The 23,771-nt window shown below is 43.3% G+C and overlaps 1 protein-coding gene across 1 annotated transcript in view; it reads left to right on the plus strand.

Moving 5' to 3' along the window:
• Nucleotides 1-1,402: 1,402 nt before the first annotated feature.
• Nucleotides 1,403-23,771, plus strand: part of MDGA2 (MAM domain containing glycosylphosphatidylinositol anchor 2) — a 180,022-nt gene continuing 157,653 nt past the window's right edge. The window contains exons 1-2 of the mRNA XM_075501584.1: nt 1,403-1,522; nt 18,626-18,895. Coding sequence (XP_075357699.1) covers nt 1,492-1,522; nt 18,626-18,895 — 301 coding nt within the window. The 5' untranslated portion in view covers nt 1,403-1,491. The remainder of the gene's footprint in view (nt 1,523-18,625; nt 18,896-23,771) is intronic.

Below are 23,771 nucleotides of genomic sequence, written 5' to 3' on the forward strand. Positions count from 1 at the left end.
TCTCTAGCCAAGATAAACCTCTTCTTAAAGTAGGATCTTTAGCTTTAGGAACAGCCTTTCAAAGACTTGGTCTTGCAAACACTAAATCAGCATGTGCTTAATTTTAATCACAAAATTTATGGGACTGATTACACATACAAAGGACTTCAGTTCCAATACTACAAACATCTACCAAGCTTGATTTCAACAACTATTTCTTTTCTTGTCTGGCTAGCTGTATCTTCTCTTTCATTGTTTTTGGGTTTTTTTGCTAGTTCTGTACATGCATTTTCACAAACTACCGTATTTTTGCTTAGGCAGTTGGTGCGCGTGATATTGTTGAAAAAAAATTAAATATGTTGATCAAGCTGTGGTAATATTAAAAGTTGTTCAGCTTTAACAGGACATGTGATAATGAACATTTCCCAAAGTTCGCTCTTTTGATGCTTTGTGAGCCCGTTCAGAGTGTCTGCCTCCCTGGGCTGGGGCTCTGCCTTAGCCTTGTCTAAATATAATACATTTTTAGCTTATCACTATAAACGCAGGCAAAGACTTGAAAGCGGGCAGCTGGAGGAGGAGATTGAAAGCCTGAGGAAGTTTGTTATTTTAATGCTAGAGTGAATAATGTGCAGGTATTGATACATATAGATTTATCTGCTGTTTTCGCAGCCCTCCATGCCGTTGCACCCTCACGCCTGACACCCTGATGTGCTTTGCTGTGCTCCCTGTGTTTTCTCCCTCCCTGCTCTGTCCCATGACATCTCTGCATGCTCAGGATTTTGTGTCTCACGCTCCTTTTGGCTTTTTGTTACTCTTGTTGCTAACAATGCTGTAAGATTTTACATACATATTTCAGCAACTTGCTTTTTCTCCTGAGTTTCTGGTTCTGCGGTGCCCATTTCACATAGTACTGCAGTGGAAATCTCATGTTTTCCAGTTTTCTCTTGATTGTGTCTGAAGGAACTCCTTCATTACATATTCCATTCAGGTCTCTGCTCCATCATTTACACTGCTGGCTAAAAATAAAATCCATCAGTAGCTCATTTTCAAAGGAAAACAGCAGGATTTCTGTAGCTTGTGATTTTTTTTCATCACGTAGATTGTACCTTAAGATATATTATCCCGAATAATGCTGCAACTTGAAAGACTCTGTCAAACCAATTTCCCCCACACTGCTCTCTTTTCTTTTGCCTTTAATATATAAGTGGGACTACAGTTTTAGGTTATGCCAGCTGCCATTCTTTCAGGTAATTAAATAAAATATGTTTCCTGGATCACTACAGCATCTGCTTCTAATTAGCCACCTCCGCATCTTCCTTTTGCCTCCTGAAAGCCACTCTTGGTGTTTCCTGCATCCCTGTTTGTTCCTCTGCCTCGGCCCCTTCCTAACGCGCTCTCTTGCATGTGCAGGGAGAAACAAAGATCCTGAAGCTGAAGAACCTCCGGCCTCAGGATTACGCGAATTACAGCTGCATCGCCTCGGTGAGGAATGTCTGCAGCATCCCTGACAAGATGGTGTCCTTCCGACTCTCTAATAAAACAGGTGGGCCTCCAGCAGCGACCTTCTCCGGTCATTAGAAGTGCCCGTGGTTTTTTGTGTTGCAGCGTTGTTCTCTTGCTTAAAGCGTACGTGACCGCATGCAGCCCCGCAGCTGTAGGAGCAATTCAGGAGCGTGTTGTAGAAGCCATTTTCAGGTGTTTTCTTTTTTTCTCACCAAAGTTAGGATTTGAAGAAGAGTTTTGATTTATTGCTCTCAATATTTATCGCTCTCTGGATTTTTCATATAAGGATTTGCATTTTCCCCCAGCGTCAGGGGTTTCACTGTTATGGAGGGGCTTCAAAGAAGATACTGCAGCAAGGTAAGAGGAAGGGGCATCTCCGTCAAGGCTGGGCATAGAGTAAAAACAATCCTTTACAAGTCCTCCAAACACTCGCAAATATTTCTCTCAATGCTTTGTTGAAAGCTAATTATTTTCGGTCAACAAAATGTTTTAGGAAATAATCAACCTTTTTATATTCTTACATCGATTTAAACGATTGATTTCATGTGATTGATTTGATATATTCTTACATCGATTTAAACATTGATTTCTTACATTGATTTAAACAAAAGTGTTTTCTTTCAGATTTAAATGTTTCGTATGAAAATATTCAAGCAGTTGTGTTGAAATGCTTTGCAGGAGGATAACCAGGCGTTCTTCCATAGTCTCTGACCAAGCTGGCTCCGTGTTGTGGCATTTCTTGTGCATTTGCTCTTGTCTTTGGACTTGTTCCTGGCTGAACAAATGGTCAGATGTATATCTCCCTCTCTTCACGGCTGTATCACTGCTATGTATCTTGAGAGCCACGTGCCAGTGGTTGATCGCAAGAAATGCAATTGGGAAAGCCAGTTTCCAGGAGAATGGAAATTATCGATTTTTAACCCTGCTAAAGGCTCTGTGTCCAGGATCCACAGAGGATGTGTCTGAAATGGTTTATAAACCTGATGCCAAAGAGTAAAGTCCTTAGCTTAGATTTCTAGAGTAATTAGACATTTCAGAGAAGTGTTTTCTGGAGAACCGTTCTTCAGCAAGTGTTGTAGCGTTTGAAGACTTCAGGTTAGATTACGCTGAATAGTGCCTTAATAGCATATACCTCAGGGCACTGATAACAGGTAGCAAATGAACAAAACAGTTGAGGCATTAACATGCTGAGCGTGTCCAAGATGAACTATGAATTTTATTTGCACATTATTTCTGTCCTCACGGCTTTGTTCCAAGGAGTTGCCTTCAGCTTTTTCTGAATTTCTGATTTGACAGCAGGGACTTCAAAACTGTGGTATGTACCATTACTGTACACAACCCATTGCAGAGCAAATTCACAGCTCAGCTTTAAAGCTGCCACGGGCAGCAGGGGACTTACCTTCGGAGCTGACTGTATCTGACAAAGTGATTCGGAAGCCCTTAATTTTCTCTCATTAATTTTTCCAGGGGGAAAAAAAAAGAAAAAAAATCTTAATGTGAGGTTTGTCCCTCATTAGTTGCTCTGATTTCATACCAGAAGAGGCATGAAAGCCTGTCTGCCATGGAGAGGTGTACCTGATAGTTGGGAGCAAGTTTCCTCTCAATACCAGTAATAACTCATCCACCTTCATCCATGAGAACAGAGGATGAGAGTTGTTAGTGCTCCCCTTTGTCAGAGCGATAATTTTGCTGTTGGAGCCAGAACAGTCTTTGTCCATGTTGGACCTCATCTGCAACAGAAGTTTGTTTATGTTACAGTAATGGGGGAACATAAAATAGCATAACTGTTCTGAACTGAGGACAGGTGATCGTGATCTAATTTTGCAAAAAGAATTAATATTTCTACCTTACAAATGTCATGTTTAGTTTGGGAGAGGGGTGTCTTGCTACATTAACAGGAATTGCTCTTCTGGAGTAATTTCCTAAATAAACAAGCCTGAAAAATTATAAAGATTCACACTTTCTCATGAAGAACTTGGTGGCAACCATCATCAAGGGCAAGATTAAATACGTATAGTAATTACTGCAACGTATCATTAAAGATGATGACTGATGTGTTGATGAGACTGGGACAAAATTTTTCTCATTTGGTATGACTTCATCTGATACAGCTCTTTGGTAGAACTTCACCTGGTGAAACTTCATAGAAGTTACATAAATTGTAAATCCAGAGTAATCCAGGATAAATCCAAAGTAATGAAAATCAGAACCTGAACTTGGTACTCTGTTTCGGTATAGAGCAGTCCTAGCCTGTCCATCTGTTTTTAATTTAAAGCTGGAAGCACGTAATGGAGATGCCTGTCTAATGGAAACAAAGGAGAGACAAACAGAAGTGTCTGTAAGGTGGCAAACATGCACGATGTTTATTGTAATTAATGTGGCTACAAGTGAATTCAAGTTCAGCTGCAAATTGTGTGATCTCAGTGTAAAATTGCTGGCAATTTGGCTATTCTGCATTTATCAGGTCTGTAAGCATAACGGGCGTGAGAAGTTTCTGTAGAACTTGGCTGTAGCTGGTGAGAGAGATGACTAAGGAGAATAGCTGAGGCTTACAGCAGCTGTGGGTTTCCATCTCGTTCCAGTCGTGATTTGGCTCACTGGATTCAGGCTTTTATCGCATGACACGCGGACTGTTGCGTGAATTGTCAGGCTCCCTTTGGTTGATTGACTTGTGAGCAAAGTCGGGAAGGTTTTTCCCTGCCGTGGATGTGCGCTCTAGCTTGGGTTGCTCAGGGACATCAGCTGTCCCAGCAGCCAGATGGGGTTTGTGAGGGTTTGCGGGCCATCTGTGTGTGGTGGGTTGCCGTTCACCTCGATTGATTGACACGGTGCGCACACGGCGGCTGGGAAGCCGCGGAGCTGCAGGGAGCACCTCGGCTCCCCGCCGGCCCTGATTGATTGCCGCGGCACGCCGATGCGCAGCAGGACTTCTGCACGCTGTAACGAGCGTTTGCCGCGTGTGATGATCGTTGGCAGATTGTGCTTGAGGAAGTGTGCTCAGCAGATGTGAAAAAAAAAAAAACCCAACGTAACTATTACTGTATGCCTGGAAATCCTTATTGCTCTTACAGTATCCTGCTACTGCCCTGCCTACTTTCTGCATCCAGGGCCACCGAGGTTCTTGCAGGTGACATTCAAGTCACCTGTTGAGCCTTCTGCTTGATAATCTTCCTGTATTGTTAGAAAATATGGTGACAAAGGCACGTGAACGCTTGTTTTTCCCTCTTTCTTTCTCTGAAACACTCTCAAGTCTCCCCGCTTTCCCTCACCAAGAGCTATAGGTGACTCGAGCGTGAACTAGACACTTGTTTCAAGGAAAGCAGTGCAGATCCAGGTGCTCTGCCACTACTATTTATGCCGCAGGGCCTTTCATACATCTATACTCCTGTGCACACACCTGAGTTGAGAGGCTAATTTGGGGAACACCAGGCATGTCTTCGGGTGAGTAGTTCAGGTTTCTGTTCGGTGCCGCCTGCCAGCTTGTCCCTGCGACCTTTTTGTTTTCTGTGCTCACTCTGTCTTGCTGATTATTTGATTGCATGTCGTGGCGTCACCAGAGTAACAATTACTGTGATATAACCAATCCAAAGGGAACTTTCTGCATAGTTCTCTTCGAATAATTAGAGAGGTAATTCAGCTGACGTCATCAGGTGCACTTCAGTGTACTTTGGACATGATGCGGATTCAAAGTGTTACGCATAGGTATAATTAGGTACACTCACACCCCCTTCATTCAACGGCAATGTGTTAATTACATCTGTTCTGCGTGAGCCTGAAGCCTTAGACACGCCGCCGTATGGCTGTAGGTACTGCAGGAGGCAGAGTGCGTTGGCATCACTTTTCAGACACATGGGTTTCTTTGTTCCAGTGCAGACTGGTTTAAAATACAAAACCAAAAAGGATGCTGTAATGAGAAAAGCTGAGATCATCTCAGAAGCATGTGACCATGCATATGCTGAAGCCCGAGATGACAATTAGCAGTAATACTGTACAGCAGCGTGTAGAGGCACTTGTTGAGCACAGACCCACTTTGTATCTAAAGACAGCTATTACTCTGCAAATTTATTATCTAAATAGATGAGAACTTTGAAGGGAAGCAGAAACACTGTGAAGTGATTCACCTGCTGGCAGATTGCTGGTGAGTGGCAGGAACAGAAATAGAAGTCAAGATGTGAGGAAGAACAGCAAAGGGACTAATTTTGCAACTCTCATTTGTTTTTAGTAGATTGAGTCCCTTTAAAATTAGCACGTAGAAGTTAATTTGGGTAAGTTAATGCAAGCAGGAGTTGTAAAACCAAATGCAGCTGCTTTGCAACAAAATCAAGGGGTTATTCTGACAAGGAGGAGGAACTCTGACAATTTTCTCAGTGTATGTGCTTGAATCCATGCTGTCAGAAGAGGAGCAGCTGCGAGGGTGGGTGTCACACTGAGTCGTGACCTTCATATTTTCTGTCTACGTTACCCATTTTTGTTACCTCACTACGTCCATGCTGTACCCAAGAAGAAATCCGATTGATCCAGTTCTGGCTCCTGCTCTACCTGTTGGGCTTTTCTTTGGGTTGCTACTCTCCCATCTCTTCCCCAAGGTCTCAAAGGGTTCTTGCCTGGCACTCACATGTGTCTTCCCCATTCATGTTTTTCACACTCTTAGAGCTCTTAGTGTATTTGTATTCCTGAAATCAGTGAAATTTTTCCTCCAAATGTTCCTCGCAGTTTGAAACTGCAAGAAGCATGAAAGACAGAGCTGGCAGGAAAGTCTTCTGGAGGGGGGGAGCACAGTGCTACAGGTCGTGTCTTCTCATAGGAACAGCTCCCCGACACCTTTCTCATCTCCTATTCCCACTTACGAGTGTTTTGGAATCACCACCTTGATTCCTCTATTATACCTTGTCATCCTCTTGCCTTGTCTTTAAGACCTTTGATATGACCTCCCATGGTTTCCTTATAGCCAGATTTGTGAGATGCGAATTATTAGTGGAAAATTGGCTGGGCTTTAAGGGTGGCATGATGTCCAACTGGTGGTCATTTGCTCATGTCATCCCTCGGCGATCACAACTGGGAACAATACTGTACAACATAATTATTAATGACCAAAACGATGGGACTCAGTGCACTTCTGGCAAGTCCTCAGGTACCAAATTGGGAGTAGTGGTCAATACAGGGGTCGTGACAGGCTGGAGAAAGGGGCAGACAGGAGCCTCATGACATTAGCTGAGGGAAATGCCACGTCCTGCCCCTGGAGGGGAACAACCACCCCATGTACCAGTACACGTTAGGGCCAACTGGCTAGAAAGCAGCTTTGCAGAAAGGGAGTTGGGTTGCCCTGCAGACAAGTTGAAGATGAGCCAGCAATGTGCCCATGCCAAAAAGGCCAACAGCAAGCTGGGCTGTACTAGCAGAACGGCAGCCAGCAGGTCCAGGGCAGTGATCCTTCCCCTCTGTTCAGTGCTTGTGAGTGCATCGGACTGCTCTGTCCAGTTTGGGGCTCCCTAGAGCAAGCAAGACACGAATGGACTGGAGCAAGACCAGTGGAGGCCACAAAGATGGTCTGGAGCTAGAGCAGTGAACATGGGAGGAGGCTGAAGGAGCTGAGTTTGCTCACCCCTTGCGGAAGATGCTCAAATGTTGACTGGATGAGGCCTGAGCAACCTCATCTAATCAGCATTGCTTCAAGCAGGGCTCTGACCAGAGGCCTCCAGAGATGCCTTCTGATGGAGATCATTCTACAGTTCTGTGATTAAAGCAAGCACATTAAAAGGCAAGTGTTGTGGAAGTTGGTGTTTGAATTCAATATTATCTCCTCTCCCCAGCATATCGTTATCTGTGTAAGAACTGATGAAAGTCTTGAAGACCTATCACCCTGCCTTAGCCTGGACCATACGTTGGTCAGGAGGTGTTTCTTTTTGAAGATGCTTAGCAGGAACAAGTGCGGTCTCCTTTAGAAATACAGGGGTTCTGTTATTCCAAGCAGAATTCTGCTCTGTGTCAAACGTGAATTATTGACAGATGATATTAAAATCTGTCACCAGTTTGCATGTGACTCACTATTTAATCTTCAGAGCTGGGAAAGGGAACTTTAGATACAGCTAACTCTGAATCGCAGATCTGAATGCCTAGATCTAATAACAACACGAATGGGTCCTTTTAAGAGTATTCATTGTTTCAAAGTGTCAGAGAAAAGGCATTATATCTACCCATAAAACCACTGAAATTCTGGGCTTCCTATAATATTTCTTCTAATATGATTAAGTAAAAGAAATAAAACTTTTATCTTGATCTAGATAGCATTTCTGGTGGCACAGATTAATTTGAAAATGTATATTAGTTTGTATATTAGCAGCCACTTCGGGCTGCTTAGTGCAGGTGATCATTAATACATAATATTGAGGCTGATTTTTGGCAACCTCCAACATAGAAATAATCCACAACAGTAACTTTTTTCCAAGAAAGATGAGTATTTCAATATGTGATTTTTCAGCTGCATGACATAGTTCATTCAAATCACAGCTGAAGCTGGTTTTCTATCTGGGGCATGTGGTGGGAAACAAACTGAAAAAGACTTAATTCACTTTTAATCCCTCCATTAAGCAGTAGTCTGTTGCGATAAACTTGCTTTGTTTCCCTTCATTCAGACAATACAGTGTTGAGAGAATTATCTCACTTTGAAAAAAATATTTCTTTTAGCATCCCCTGGCATTCTCAGAGAGTGCAACAGCGAGATGTGATCCTGCACTAAAGAGGCTTGAAATCCTCAGATAAGAAATACAGCCAGCTGTATGCTCTGAGCTGAATACTGAAGGTGGAAGGTTTTAATGCTTTAGCAAAAGGGAATAATAGAAAATAAAGCTGGGAAGGACCCCAAGAGGTTGTCTAGTCCCATTCTTCATGGCAGAATGCACTAGATCTAAACCTTGTCCTACTGATGTCTGTTTAACCTGGCTACCTGCAGCAGATGTGCCGCACTATTGGCAGGCAGTCTGGCCCGTCGGTCTGGTCCTGTCCACCACGGCATGGAGAAGAGAGAATCCTCTTCCCCTTCACAGCAACGTTTCGTATATTTGAAGATGGTTATCTTGTCCTATCTCTTCTGTTGGATAACGAACCTAGCTCCTTAGTTTTTGCCTGTGAGTCACATCATCTCTACCTCACGCTGCTCCTGTTGATCTCCTCTGTCCACCTCCTTGGTGAAGTTCAGTGCTTCAGGGCATGGTGAGGAGTACACAGTACCCAGCCTCGTAAGCGTGGGGTTCAGTGCAGGGCTTGTTCCATACATTTCCCAACAAAGTTCTTGTTTATGCATCCCTGTATGATAACTCCCTTCTACCGAGCACCTATTGCTAATGTTTGCTTTGTGTCCAGACTGCTATCCGCCATAACCCTGAGGGTCCTTTCTCTGCAGCTCCTCAGTAACCAGTCATTCCTAATCCACTAATTGTGTAGGCGATCGTTGCTGCTGCAAGACAGGATTTGTCTCACCTAACTAGCAGTCTGAAAGCTTAGGTGTCTGTAGTACACTGGTTGTTCAGGGAGCACTGTACTCGGTGGAGAGAGGGAGAGAGATGGCTCTGAAGAGCAATTCATCCCATCTATTTTTGGAGAGCAGGAATTGTGCTTTAGGGGTGCTTATATCTCATCGAGATACATGACCTCGGATTGCATGCCTGACTTTCAGGTGGTTGAAATTAGCCGAGATGAATTTAAGCCTACATGTATAACAGTGCCTCTAAATATAGTGATGAAGGGGACAGTTTCGTGATTGGGTTAAGCTGATTTAACGCTGCTCTGCTGCGAAAGGGAGGATCCTGCCTTCCCTTCATACCCTCTTGATAAAATGTCCACAGAATGAATCGTTCATACAGTGTGGGAGCTGTGAGCTATTGTAGTCGTCCCCAGAGCGTAACCACCGAGGAAGTGCTCTGAATAGCAAACGTATCCGCCTCCCTTCCTCCCTGTTGGAGCTATCAATGCCACATCTGTGCGTGAACAGCAGCACGAGCAGAGTGCGAGTCATCAAAGTGCTGCTGCTGCGGGATGAAAAGCAGCCAAGCAAATCGGGAATAAAGAGATGAGTCATCAAAGCTGCATCCCCATTGGTTAAAAAACAGAGGATTTCAGAAAAAGTTGGAGGAGGGAAAAAAAAGGCTATTGAGAACGGAGAGAGAGCGCAGGGAGTGGGCCACGCTTACCTGGGCTGGCGCTCCAGGACAGCTTGTTCACATATATGTGAACATATAAAGGCTGAGTCCGGCTGAAAATGGGCCTTGTTAAATATAATCTCATTCTTTGCTTTATTTCTTTCCTGTAACTCCCCTCTCTGCTTCCCCTGCAACCTCATAATTTTCCTTTCTTGATAGTATGCCTGGACAAAATAATCTTGCACTTTACTCAACTTTTAAGCCTCTTTTTTCTTTGGTGGCAGGCTCAGGGGAAACTGAGAAATACGAGTTCTCTTTTATCTGTGGCCAGGTAGCGTATTCAAATTGGGTGGTGGCTGCTGGTACCCGGGGGGCACGCGCACCCCAGCCTGAGGCTGAGGCACGCAGACTAATGGGAGTCTTCAGCAATCGTGAGGGGCAGCTGCCCTGGGCTGGGGGAGCCACCCCTTTGCGCTGGAACAGGTTTGGGTGCTTTTGCAAAGATGAGAACCCTAAAACACTTGCAATACTGAAATCGGGGCTGGGAATATATTGCTTCAGTAATTCCGTGTATTAAGTCAAAAAAGGACACGTGCCTGAAAGAATTAGGATTTGAGCCCTTCGCCTTTATTTTCTCCACCCCTGCAAGTGCTGGAATTTCAAAGATAATGAAGAAATGGGAAAAAGAGCAAGTAACGCAAAAATAAGGTTGGTATGTATGGTGAGCGCATCTGCTCTATGTGTCTAAACAGAAGGGTGTTTAGAACTGGAAGTTGTTACAGCTGGACTATTTTGCTGCTCTTCTGCACTTCGACTGCATGCAGCACCTGAGCGAGTCACCACTGAAGTTCAAAACTCTACATGACTGGTCACTACTTGACAGTGACTATAAAAACACATTTTTACAGTGAGGGTGATTGATCACTGGGCCAGGTTGCCCAAAGAAGTTGTGGAGTCTCCATCCTCAGAGATATTCAGAAGACATCTGGACACGGCCCTGAGCAACCTGCAGTAAGGGACCCTGCTTTAGCAGGGGGTTGGACCAGATGACCTCCAGAGGTGCCTCTAACCTCAACCATCCTGTCATTCTGTGATGAATTCTGGTCCTAAGCCTGCGAAGAGCTCAAGTTTAAGCGTCTCTGCATATTTTTTTCTCCCTTGGCTTTGTTGGAAAACTCATTGCCAAGACAAAGGTGAACCTGCCCTGGGAAGCCTTGCTCCTTCCCAGCAGAGTCCGCAGCTAAGTTTGCGTGTCCTGAGAGAGCAGATGAGCTGATGGCACACGTAGGTGCGTGTTTGCTTGACAATTTGGCCCACTGGAGTATCTTATCCTAGCTGGTTCAATACATGCTGGCACCTTCTGCCTAGAAGAGTTGTCTCTTTTGTGATAGCAGCCAGAAGATTACAGCTCTGTCAGTAGCAGCAGGGAGGATAAAGCAGAGAGGATGGGTGTATAAAAGTGATTTTCATTGGGGTTTGGTTTTTGTGGGGTTTTTTTTGTTTGGGTTGTTTTGTTTTTTTTTTAATTTTGTTTTGTTTTCTTTTTTAAGGACTATTGATGAAAAGAAAGGACCTACCGTATTGCAGCATGCTGTGGCAGTGTGGTCAATAAAAAGTTTATTTTTACCCTGTAATTTAAAATCTGGACTTCAGCTGGGAATTACAGTCTATCCTTTTTTGAACTTTACTGAGTAAATAAGTACAGAAATGATGCTCCCAGCCCAGCAGGGACCTCAAATGTTCTCTCTTTTTGCTGTGACTTGAAAGGGACTATTCATAATATGAGTAGTTAGGAGCATATGCATTGTATTCCTGTAAGAAATCATGGCTGTAAATTAAATGGATGCGTACACACACAGGTATATATGAAAGTATAATTCAATTATGTTCTATTACTTCGGTTCTGCATATGAAATAATTCACAAAACTGGAAGAAATAATGTCTTTTCATTTTTATTCATCATAGATGAGTGAGTTGTCAAGGACATGACTTTCTGCCTCTACTTTGATATTGCTATTAAAGTATTAGTTTTCCTTTGCATTTCCACTAATCCCTAAAGCCAATTGTGACATTTTCTCAATTCCATATACCCAGTCTAAATACATATATTTGTCTCACTAATTATAACACACATTGGCGTCAGATTTTTTTCTGTATGCTGCATCAATGACAGGTATCTTTTTCCTCCCAGTGTAGTATCTGTCTCAGATACCCATCCCAGGCAGCAGCAGAGACTCTGCTTCTTTCAAGTTCAGTGAACATCTGTATCGGATCATTGATTGGAAGATGTTTCCAGTCTCCCTGCCGATAATCCCGTGGCAGCTCTGTTTAAACTGGAAGCATTTTGTTGTAGAGCTAGGTTGTTATGTCGAAGGTGCTTGGTAAACTGATCTTGTTAAGGGTGTATCTTAGGGTGTTAATGACGACTTAATGACTGCTAGCTTTGTGCTGGATCTGCGAAACTTTTGCCCCAGTCATTAATCAAAACCAGTGAGTGTTGCATGCTGCATTATTACTCTGTGAAGATTGGTGTATGTTGTAGCCACATTTTATAATTAATCTCCATCTGTATGTCGTCAGTGCCTAACTTGTCTTGTGTGCGCATGCTAATACTAGGTAAAAAAATTGATGCAGTTCTGATTTAAATTCTCCGTAGTGACTTGACTAGCAGGGCTGTGTATTGTGACCCAGTGTACTTCCAATAGCACTTTCTCATGTGCACTGTTGAGTTCACAGCCAGGCTCTACAGTCCTATGAAATACACTGGATGCAGAAGCAATACTTGTACACGAAAGTCTCTGAATTGAAATCCCTTTAAAAAGGATGCAGCTGCAATATGAATGGGGACCTGAACAGTTTCCCTCATCATGAGTAGTGCCTTGTTCTTCACGGGGAAGAGCTCGCAGTGGCACTGCAGCTTTCTTTGTCCCCTGGCAAACCAACCATGACTTTGAAATGTGGGACTGGCACTCAGAAACCCCTACTTCTAAAGGGCAGTAAAGATGCAGAGCTCTTTTGAACACTGAGCCGTTCTCATTACGATGTCCAAATACGATGTTTGGAAAGCTTGTTCCATGCACTCACCCATGGAAATATTTACCAAAGCTTGCTATTGTTTTATAATGAATTTTATTATTCCTATCAGAGAGTTGAAAGAAAGTTTCCGCTGGGCAGGTTGCCTGGCTGAGTCTCTGCCGGTGCTGGGGTGAAGGTTCTGACTGGGAAATGCTTTGCTCGCCAAACCTGGATGGCCCAGCGTTCATCTCGTTAATCCTCATGGCTGGTAGTCATCTAAGAGAGACCTCAGCCAGGGTGAAGCTTTGCAAGTGGCTTTGCGGGGTGATATAATACACTCCGTTTAGTATTGACTCCTTTTGGCAGGGACATTTTTGTTGCATTACGAATTCTGTATAAATGTATAAGATTTCATACGTGAGCGCCTCCTCTGTCTCCATCAGTTTTGGTATTGCAGAGTTGTGTTGGCTCTGATGCTCAACTTTCCAAACTGGTAATGAACATTACTTAAAACTATAAAATCCATCACTTTTCAACTCTACATGAAATTGAGGACATCGGTCCTGTGTCAGTGTGTCTCCATGACCCAACTGTGACCCAGGGTTTTGTGATCTGAACTGATGGAGCCCTGGGGCTATGAGGGGAGGAAGTGAAAAAATTCAGGCTATTTAGTTTAGAGAGGAAATTAATAGGAAGAAAGATAGCAGGAATAAATAAATGACATAATGCGAGATTAAACCAAATCCGGAAGAAGATAGCAGTGAAAAACAATAAAATATATCCCTAAGTTAAACCTTTCAATGGAATTTTGTGGGATCTCTGCAAGATTTAAGCAGAAACTGAGGAGCTTGTCCTTATGCCAGGAGGCAGCTGTTTAGCAGAGGAAGCTTCTGGGCTGGTGCAGTCACACAACTTTTCTTTTGATTGCACATCTACCTGCTGAGTTCTGGGGGCTTTGAAGCACTTCGATTGTAAAGTGCCTTTCCTGCAAGAGGAGGCCTGTGTAAACATGGCAACCAGCCAAGTACCTTGCTTGGTGAAACTAAATTTTGTAAAACTTGAATAATAAAATCAAGATTGGAGGCATAAATTGCTGCCTTACTGTCACTGCAATATATATCTTTTCAAATGATCTCAGCTGGGACCATGTGAAGGCTTGTTTGTAAGGATGTGAGGGTCTTCTCGAGCCTCAAAAAGCTCAGCTTACCTTTCCGTGCCTTTCAAAAACTGAACAGGCAGAATGTCAGTGCTGGCTCCAGCCTTGTTGTGGGAAAGCAGGCTGGGCTGTAGAAGTGGAAGGGAGCTTGGCTCACGCTTGGCACACACTTGGATGCCATTGGGTAAAACCACTTGTGTTTCGGAGGCTGAAGCCTGACTCCCCGAAGCAATATACATAGTAAAGGCAAAACCTTTAGTAAAGGAATACACAATCGCATGTGCTCGTTTTTACAATAGTGTCATTTTAATGAGTGTCATTTTAATCAGATCTTTTGGAGAAGTCTTTATCTCCTCTTCCTTCTGACTCAATTATGTTATTTCCTGCTATCTAAACACATATCACAGCTTGAGCTGCTGGGGCTGCACCGTGGGTCTCCTGGTTGGGGTTCAATCATGCTAGATGCTTTACAAATGCAAAGGATGTATCAACACATGCATTGTCCTTTTGGATCAGATCTCAGTCTGTCCTTAACGAGAGCCAGCAGGAGACATTTCAGAAGGGTGCATAAAAACTGTTGCAGTAGGCAGATACGTGGTAGTCTGCCCTCCCATTCCAGAAAAATATACCATTTTATGTCCTGAAGCACGAGTTTTAATAATCCTTCAACAATATTTTGTTATAATCATCAACTATTATAATTGCTCTGGATCATCTTGTCATCTTTATAAATGCCTACTCCATTTTTTAATTATGCAGGACCAAAAAAAATGTGTGGTGATGAATTACACAGTTCAGATTTATGCTGTATGTGGGTTTTAGCCCCAAAAGTTTACAAATAAATACAGGAGAGAAGAAATCCATTTTAGAGAGAGGATTAGGCCAAAATTTCAGTTTTCTGAAAGTGCAGGGACCTAAGACGATTTGCGAAACACTGGGGTCAATGCGAGGCTGGCACATGTATATTGTTAAAAATGGCACTTTCTGCCCATTCCCATGTGTAGGCTCCTGATGCATTTGTAAATCCTCATCCTAAAGGTAGGACTGATGTCACCCATCTTCTGCCATCTAAATCTTACCTGTCTAGGTTAAACTAATCTTTGGGCTCTGTCTGCAGTCAGCAGAGAGACGGATACCACAGGGGAAGATTCTTGCAAGAAGATATCTCAAGGTAGATAAGAGGAATTGCCTTTTGGCAGTAGCTCTTGCTGTCATTGAAACTGGAATAGGGAGAGATCTCACATGACGGTGAGCTCCATTTCCCTAGCTCAAACAGGAGCTAGTCCTGAACTTTTTGTCTAACAGGTGTTTGCTCAGAAAATCTGGACGAGAGAGAGATTCTGCAGGAACCCTGAGCAGCCCAGTCCAGGGCTTACTCTACCTGCTGTTATGTGGAGTTTTGTCGTTGTGCCTTCATTACTCCTTTCTGTGCCCCAGCTTTGCATTCCCACTCTGTGGGGAGAGGCAGCTGTTTGCAGCTGCATTGCTGCAGCGTCCTGTAGGGAGCAGTTAGAGGTGTTCCTCTGTTTTTGGGAGGGGAAAGCATTTATGGATGGAGTCAAACAGAGGAGCTATCCAGTAAAGCAGACCTGAAGAAGCCCTACATGCTGTTAATTAACCCAAGTCAATTAATACAGGTCTTCCAGCAGATGACTAAACTTGTGATTTAGCCCTATTCGTTTCCACATCTAGGTCCAGGCTGACGTAGAGAAGTGAACACAAGCACTCTCTAACTTGGAGCTAAAGCCATTTTTCTGTCACCCCACCATGTCTGAGCACATCTCTGGAGTTACCGAGGATTTGGGATTTTTGCCATTTGCCTCCGTCATTCCCTGGCTACCTCTCCCTGCTTCTCTTTTTCTCTCTCCCCTTTCCTTCCTGAAACAGCCGGTCAGAGTTGTGATAAGAAACCATGGGTCTCCAGCTCGTGTTTGGCACGTGAGCAGATGGGTGTTGACTACCACCTTTCCCCATCCCTGGCTGGAAGGAGGAGAGGTCAATGTAGATTGCATTGAGAGTGGAGGTTGCGCTCTCAGAGGTGGGCTGGTGGTGGGGCTGTGCGTGCTTCAGTGGTGGAAGGACAAAGCCCAAGAGACCACCAGAAAACTTCCAGTCTCTCCATTCCTAGGCCAGAATTTGGCAACGTGCATGTGACAATAAATCAGGCAAGTGGTGCGGTAGACCCAATTCTATCCTCGGCTACACCATAAAGCTGAAAATAAGAGGGTTTGTGTTATTGGTGCATTGCGATACGGTGCAGATTATGTATAGGGTTTCAAGCAGAGAAATATCAAAATAATAGCTCATTGTTGCTGTGGATTCATATTCTATTCATAGTAGGTATTTGACCCTTTATATGCTGCACTGAGTTTCATTTGCTGGAAACCTTAACATCCCTTCTGAATTTCTTAATATTCTTTGGTTTAAATCAGGCTTTTAATGGTAGTAGTAGAGTGTATTGCTGAGTTTTTGTTTGTGTTTGTCTAGTGGGATAGGTTGTAGTTAAGTGAAATGTGTGGTGTAAGCAAAGAGAAATTGCTGTCTGCAAACCATAATTTTCATGTACTTACTGTTTTGAGTGCTGTGATGAAAGGGATGTATCACAGCGTTTTTATCACGTCAGCTGCTGTCTTTGTCTCTCTACCTGAAGGGTGGTGAAGGGCCCCCTTTCATCTGGAGGATTATGAGGCCATTATGGTAAACAGCACCACCAGGTTGGGTTGACATTGTTGGAGCTTCCGTCTTTTGTTCTAAGTTTTGAAGCATTATTTGTGGTTCTCTTGTTCCCTGTCTTGTGACTTGATGTTTAGTGAGAGCAGAGAGCAGCTCCTTGCCAGAGTTGTTCAGGAAAAATCATTAAACTTGGGAGGGAGGGAGGGAGGGAGGGAGGGAGGGAGGGAGGGAAGGAGAGAGAAAGAGGGGCCAGCTGAGTGCTACCCCCTGGTTGGTGATGACCCTGCAGGTCTGGAGCTCAGTTCTAGTTGCACAGTGGGTACCTGGATCCCTGCGTCTGCCACCTTCACCCAGGCAAAATCTACTTAAGCATGAAACATGACATACTGCCCAGTTCTACCTCTAATCCCAAAACAGGGGTCCGTCAGCTGATGGATGCATCAGCTGGTGAAAGAATTATGAGGTCAGAGGATGTGAGCAAAGAGACGCTGACACAGTTAGCGGGCAGTGCTGACTTGTTTTCTGTTTGTAGTTTTAGCCATGCACCCAGTTTCTTCACCTTTAAGTTGGTTACGTGAACCTAGGGGTTTATGCTGGGAAGTATCTGCAGGGTCCCAAGCCAGGAGGAGCTGGAAAAGGGGACTTTGCTTGTAAACCTCTGCTCTCCTGCTCCCTTAAAGTGTTTCCCTGGCTGGGGGTTGCCTGTTCTCTCTGTGCTAGGACAAGTATAAATGAAGTGCTTCCCATTTGTGTGCTACAGCCTCTAAATGCAGAGAAAGCTAATTCCTCCTGGGTGAACTCCACATAAAGGAAACTCTTATTTTATAGTTGACTCTTGTATTTGCCTTTAGTGATTAGTGTTATTGTATTATTCCTTTAATATTGAAATAAGATTTATATATAAGGCAGAACACACAAGAATATATCTCTGTAATAATGAGGACAGTGATATGACTTTTGGATGTAACATTTTTATTTCCTTTCATTTTTTATTGTCATGTTTTCTGGTATTCTTTGCCCAGAATTTCAATCCTTCACCTTTATGCCTGTGTTTATTTAGTATCGCTGCTTTTTCTGTACTAGCTATATGAATTTATATATTGGCTCATTGCTCATGCGGTTTCAAGTATGCCTTCAAGCAAAGCCTGAATCCAGCAAGGGTGTATCCCTCAGTGCAAATGACAGAGGATGTCACAGCTCGGATTGTGATTTTAAATTCCAGCATCTAAAATGAATTGCCCTGCCCTGTCCCTTCATACGGAACATTTCTGTTGCTCCTCTTACATCATATGCAAATATTTCATGGAGAAGAAGAGGCAAGAAGAGAGAATGAAATTTAATCACTTGCTTCTCCTTTCTGAGAGCAGCATCATCTTTCCATCAGCCTGTGCTGCAATGTAGTTCGGCTGGTTTGGTGGTCCTGCCCGAACAAAGCCCCTGCAGCTGATTATTTGTATGGAAATAAGTAGGGACCCAAGTCTGCACCTCTCCCGCGTGTCTGTGAGGAGATGGAGCCATGGCCACGCTGTCTGCTGCTGCTGTGAGCTGCAGGTTGCACAGCCCATACAGGGAAAAAAGCATCTTTGCTGGATTCTTCAGTTTCTCCTTGTGCAAGGAGATGTTGTCCCGAGGGAGATGACTCTTCCTGATTCAACAGACCCAACTCAAACTCTACAAATTCATCTCAGTTGGCAGCCAAGTCCCAAGGAGTTCATCGGGGAGGCGGGTGGATTAAGAGGGCTGGTTTTCAATGGGTAGGATCTGACTTGAAGAGAACAACATGCTTTCCATGCCAAATAAGAAGATTGTTACTAATTCCTTTCTTCCAGGGTTTAAAATCCAGCGTGCTGGCACCTGTCCCATACATTATACATTACTTCCCAAGCACAGCCGCAGGGTTGTCCATACATAAATCTTCATCTGCAGTTTGACAGCAAGGCGAAAAGTGATGATTGAGCAGGGTGCAGAGCAGGGTGAGAAATGTGGTGTCAGGAGGAGCATTGGGATGGGGAGCACCCTTCTCGGAGGGCACGCAGTCGTGCAAAGAGCACTGTAGCTGAAGTGCCTTTGCTCATCTCAGTTGGCTTGAGTGTGCTTGTCAGGACTGAGCAATACCATGGACATAGCCCCGCTACACCTTTCTCTTCCTCTTGTGTTTTACAGCATCTCCTTCAATTAAGCTTCTTGTGGATGACCCGATAGTGGTGAACCCTGGAGAAGCGATCACCTTAGTCTGTGTGACGACAGGAGGGGAGCCAGCCCCCAGCCTGATGTGGGTGAGGTCTGCCGGCATCCTGCCCGAGAAGACAGTCCTGAACGGTGGCACTTTAACGATACCTGCCATCACGTCAGAAGATGCTGGCACGTACAGTTGCATCGCCAATAACAATGTTGGAAATCCGGCGAAAAAGTCCACCAACATCATCGTAAGAGGTAAGTTGAGCTGGCAAACTATTGACCTTTATCTGGGAAGATTAATTGAATCCTAATCTGACAGGATAGCAATCTTCACATAGTGGTGTCTTATGTTTCCAGATGTATTTCTCATAATTTCTAATAGTGTATGAGATGAATTAGTGTTGGCTTCAAATAGCCAGTGGCTCTTGTGCTGGGCTCAAACCCCTTAGCTGGAACAAGGGTGGCGTGGTGCCCCTTCGTATTGTGAAGATGCAGCAGCCCTCCCATCCAAACTGGAGACAAATGATCGCCGAAGGACACCATGTCTTCTGGGCATTGCCTGTGCTGATCCCCTGCACACGCTGTCTTGGCAGTGAATGCATCCTGAGCTCCTGGAGATGTCATTACCTACTTCACCCTTTTTCTTCCTCCTCATCAGCTGAACATGTTACTGAAATTAAGGCTGTTGCGCATGCTGTGAATCTGCTGCCATCAGACGACTGCTCCCTGGGTAGGAGCTTTAGATTAGTACCTATGCTTTAATTATACTAAATAGCAGGATAAATGTCTGTCTTAGGTAAAAGTAAGAGAAGAGTGCTTGCAGAACAATTACTGCCAGGTGGAAAGAAACTCTCCCCAGTTGTTTATCGCTTTCTGGATAACCCCAGGGACATGGCCAGTTGGTTTGAAGAAGGAGTTTGGTTGGCTGGTAGGCATCATCAGAGTGGATTAATCTACCTGAACCAAACAGTTCATCTGAAACTAATTTTCTATAATCTAATCTGTGAATGGTAGTGAAACATAAACTCCCACGCTATAGGAACTTTAAATAATAGCATGTGATTAATCATACTCAGGAGAAACTGCTGTATAAAGAGCCAGTGGTGTGAATATTTTATGAGAGCCATAACCCCTGTTCACTTCTTATTGCCCAACATATCATACTCTTCAGCAGGATGAGGAATTAGAAGCTATTTCTGTTCTGGGGGTCAGGGAGAGAGCATTGCATCAGCCTAGGTCTGCAGGAGTTTATCAGGAGATGTCCACAGATTTATTTGTAATGTTGTATTTCTATTTGAATTTTTGACATTTGGCTTAGGGGCTTTATTGTCAAAAGCAGTCTAGTTTCAGGAACATAGCATCGATATTAATTTGCTGTGATTTACAATGGTGATGAGGTTGTGAAGGGGAGATGTGAGTGAAACACACACTCGGAATAAGCAAAGGGAGAGGAAAGGCTTTGTGTGAAAAGAAACCTCGATATTTTAATTGACCCAGCAGACAGCACCAGAGAGCCCAGAGGAAAAGCCAGAGTCCCTAGCTCCCTGCAGATACAAATTTCATGAGTCATAGCATAATAATAATATGCCCTCACATTCTTATTTATAGAAGACCATGCCTATGAGATGCCTAGGAGCTGCAAGATGTTGAACAAAATATCATTAAAGCATTTGAGGTGACTTTTTTTTTTCCTCTCTGCTATGTGGCCCTGTTAATTCTGAGAAGAGACCTCAATGAGGAACAACCCATTAAATAAATGAAGGACAGCTCCCTTCTGGCCCCAATGCATTGCTACCTGCTATGATTTTCCCCTTATTATTTCTGTTAATGGGGAAGAACTGTCTTTTAAGAAAAAAATCTTTATTCTGGTCTTGGTTGATTTGTCTTTACTAAAAGTGATGCTGAGTTTAGGAGTGAAATATGAGAGAAATTCGTATCAGAGTTTTGATTTTACTTTGTGTGTATATTTCTTAGCGTTTTGCCTGTAGCCCATTGCTTTTCTCTGTTTCATCTCTTTTTTTGTTGTTGTGTATCAGGATTTTCACACAGCAGCTGAGGAGAAAAGAGTATTTACTTGAAATAGTATCTAAGCCTTGCAGGAGAAGCATTTGGTAAATGGAGTTCACATCTTCTGTCAGGTGGACTACCAATCACAGGATTAGACAATAATCCCCTAATCTTACCCAGAAAGAAATGTAAAGTTGTCTCACTGCATCATCAGGGCTCAGATGAAATTTTTTTCCCTTTAAAATTCACTAAATTTCACCGTGCATTCATCTGAACATGCCTTTATTGTTTGTGCTTCATTCCATGGATGCTACCTTACCTTCAGCAGCTCTTGATTTTTTTTCTGGACATTTTCCTATCTTTGTGGCTGACTGCCCAGGTCTGTGACTACCCACCACACCTGACTTCGAACCCATTGTGAATGATGTCATATGACCACCACGCATTTAATAATAATTAAAAAAAATTCTAAACCCAGAGAGAATCCTTCAAAAAGAAACAAAGTAAATAAATGAGTAACAAAAGTAATTTATCCTTGTTGAAAGTCAGAAATTATGTGGATCAATAAGCAATAGAGGCAACCAGATGAGGCTGTGTTTAAAGAGCAAGGCATCGAGGTGCTGGTGTGACACTGACGTGTATTCCGGTCAGCTCTGTGCTCCTCCATCAATCTTTTCTGAGACGCTTCAAAAGTCGGGATAAATATAGTGAAATGGCAAGATGACCAGATATAACGGCTTGGGGGAATATATATCACCTGAGAGACGATGCAAAATATGCCTGCGTGGAAGTGCTGCGTAATGTGTGTGCCCTGCCTCTCCAGGGTGTAAATAACTAGTAATATGTGTTCTCCGCTTCTGCAGGTTGTAAATAACTAGTTTCTGCAATTGCCATGTGCTGCTGAAGGAGCGGTGGGATAGCAGGTGCCACTAATGGTCTCAGTGCATTGCTTTCCGTTTGTTAGCTCCCAGGGTTTATCTGGAAGCCTCCTGATACGCATAAGCATTTAATATGTTCTCTGTCTTTCCGCTGTCACTTGAATTCCTCCCCTTCCAGTGAGCATTGGCACAGAAGGAGATGTTTGTTCTTAAAATAAAAAACAGACTAAAGCTGCCATTGTGGCGAGGAACCCATTTAGTCATAACCGTCTTTGCATTTTTTTTCTTTTTTTTTTTTTTCTTTTTTTTTTTTTTCCTTTTTTTCTCCTTTGGCCGGTATAACTTAAAAGTAATTGTAAATCCTTCCAACAAAACCAAGCTGTGTGCTTGCTCGTTGGTTCGGATGAGCACGGATCGCTTGCAAAACAACAGGCGTTGCACACAGCTGCTGAGGGAGGAGACCCCCTCATACGCTGCCTCCTTCGGCAGTTAAATTAACACTTTCAGATAAAGCAACGTCCTTTAAATATACCCCTTTCTTAAGCAAGTTGTAAGCTGCAGACTCGGCCCCCATTGTCTCTGTTCTGCTGAGCTGTCGTGTTAGTGCCTTTCCCTTTCGGCTGTCAGATAATGTTAATGAAAGTTTTGCTGAGATGACAAGGAGAAATTGTTTTGAGTACCACAATGCCGTTCCTTAAGAGGTACAGACATAATGCAATGTCATTCATTTCCTCCATTCGCTTTGAACAGGAGCTCACCAGAGGCAAATCGGTGCCCATGTGCTGTTTACTTGTCGGAATCTTAGTGAGAAAGTCTGTGGAATACAGCCATTTTAAAGAATGCCATTATCAGCTTAACTGTACCCAAAGTTATTGCAAAATATTTCATTCCATCAAAGACATTGTTGTCCATCAACGTGTCTTGGGTCAAACCAGAGAAAGAAGAAATGCTCTCTCATTTCAGCAAAGCTGGCTGCTCACCAATTCTAATTATGAAAGTTTCTTTCCAAGTATTTCCTTTAGATTAATGAGTTCTTTAAATGATTGCAAGTCTGCTAGCATTTGAGTAGTGGTGGGCGTTCTCATCAGTGGCATCTTCACATCCTGCTCTCAGACTGATGATTAGAATAGCTTCCCATAACATATTTCTAGACAAAACCATTAGAAAGCAGAGGAAGCTCTAAGGGAAACTTGACTCCTCTCACTCTAGTAAAACTTGATGTTTTTATCCTTCTCTTAAAAAAAAAAAAAAGTTCTCTCAAGTAGCAAATACAACACACCCCCTCTCTATAAAGTTCCCGACAACCTCCATGCCTGATGTGTGTATTTTTTGCGGTGCTTGCTTGGAGGATGTTCTGTTTTTCTGACTTTTCCGTGGTAGAGCGAAAAAATGTTGTTCTGATGCAATGGAAATCATTTGTCATAAAGGCCGGGATGGGGGAAATCTGTTACGCTTCTTTCAGAGTTCTTTCCCACCGAAAATATTTCTGTTAATTTGCTTTCCTCATGAATTTGTCGCTATATATCTCTGTTGGCCTCAAGTAGAGGTAAATGATAATCAGTCTTCCTACGGTTATTTTCTTAATTAAAATAAGAAGGAAACACACACACACACACATTTGTGTTAAAATCAAATGCAAAACCTTGCTTACTCACAGCCCTTGGGCCAAGACACATGGTGAGATGGATACTTCTCCACATCCCATGCACACACGGTTATGCAGAGAGGACTTCACATTATTGCCAGGAGCTTGGTAGAGACCTTACCTGTGATGTGGCCCCAGGCTCAGTTCCTTGCCTTCACCTGGCAGAGGAAATTGAACATTCAGCTTACCCGTGTCCCAGGAAACTCTTCTAGCCTGAGGATCTTTTAGACTTTGCTGTTGGAGGTTATTTTACTCCTTTAAAATTCTCTCTTCAAAGCGTATTTGGAGAGGGAAGCAAAAGGCATTAGAGGAATGGTAGTATTGGCCTTGTAATCCTTAAGATACTACATGAAAGCATGATCATCACGGTACCATACAGATTTTGGGTGACAATTGGAAATGTCAAAAGGGGCAGGAATCAAGATAATCATATGTCTACGGCTTCTGGAAAATTATAGATTTTCAACATGACTCAAACTGGGTACTCAGAATTATGAGAGAATGGAAGAACCCCAAAGACACTGCGAAGGGGAAAATGAAAATAAAATCTCTCTCTAGCTACCAGTATGTCAACGAAGAATTAAAGGCTTTTGATGATGAA

This window comes from Mycteria americana, chromosome 5 (genome assembly GCF_035582795.1).
Source record: "Mycteria americana isolate JAX WOST 10 ecotype Jacksonville Zoo and Gardens chromosome 5, USCA_MyAme_1.0, whole genome shotgun sequence".
Classification (NCBI taxonomy): domain Eukaryota; kingdom Metazoa; phylum Chordata; class Aves; order Ciconiiformes; family Ciconiidae; genus Mycteria; species Mycteria americana.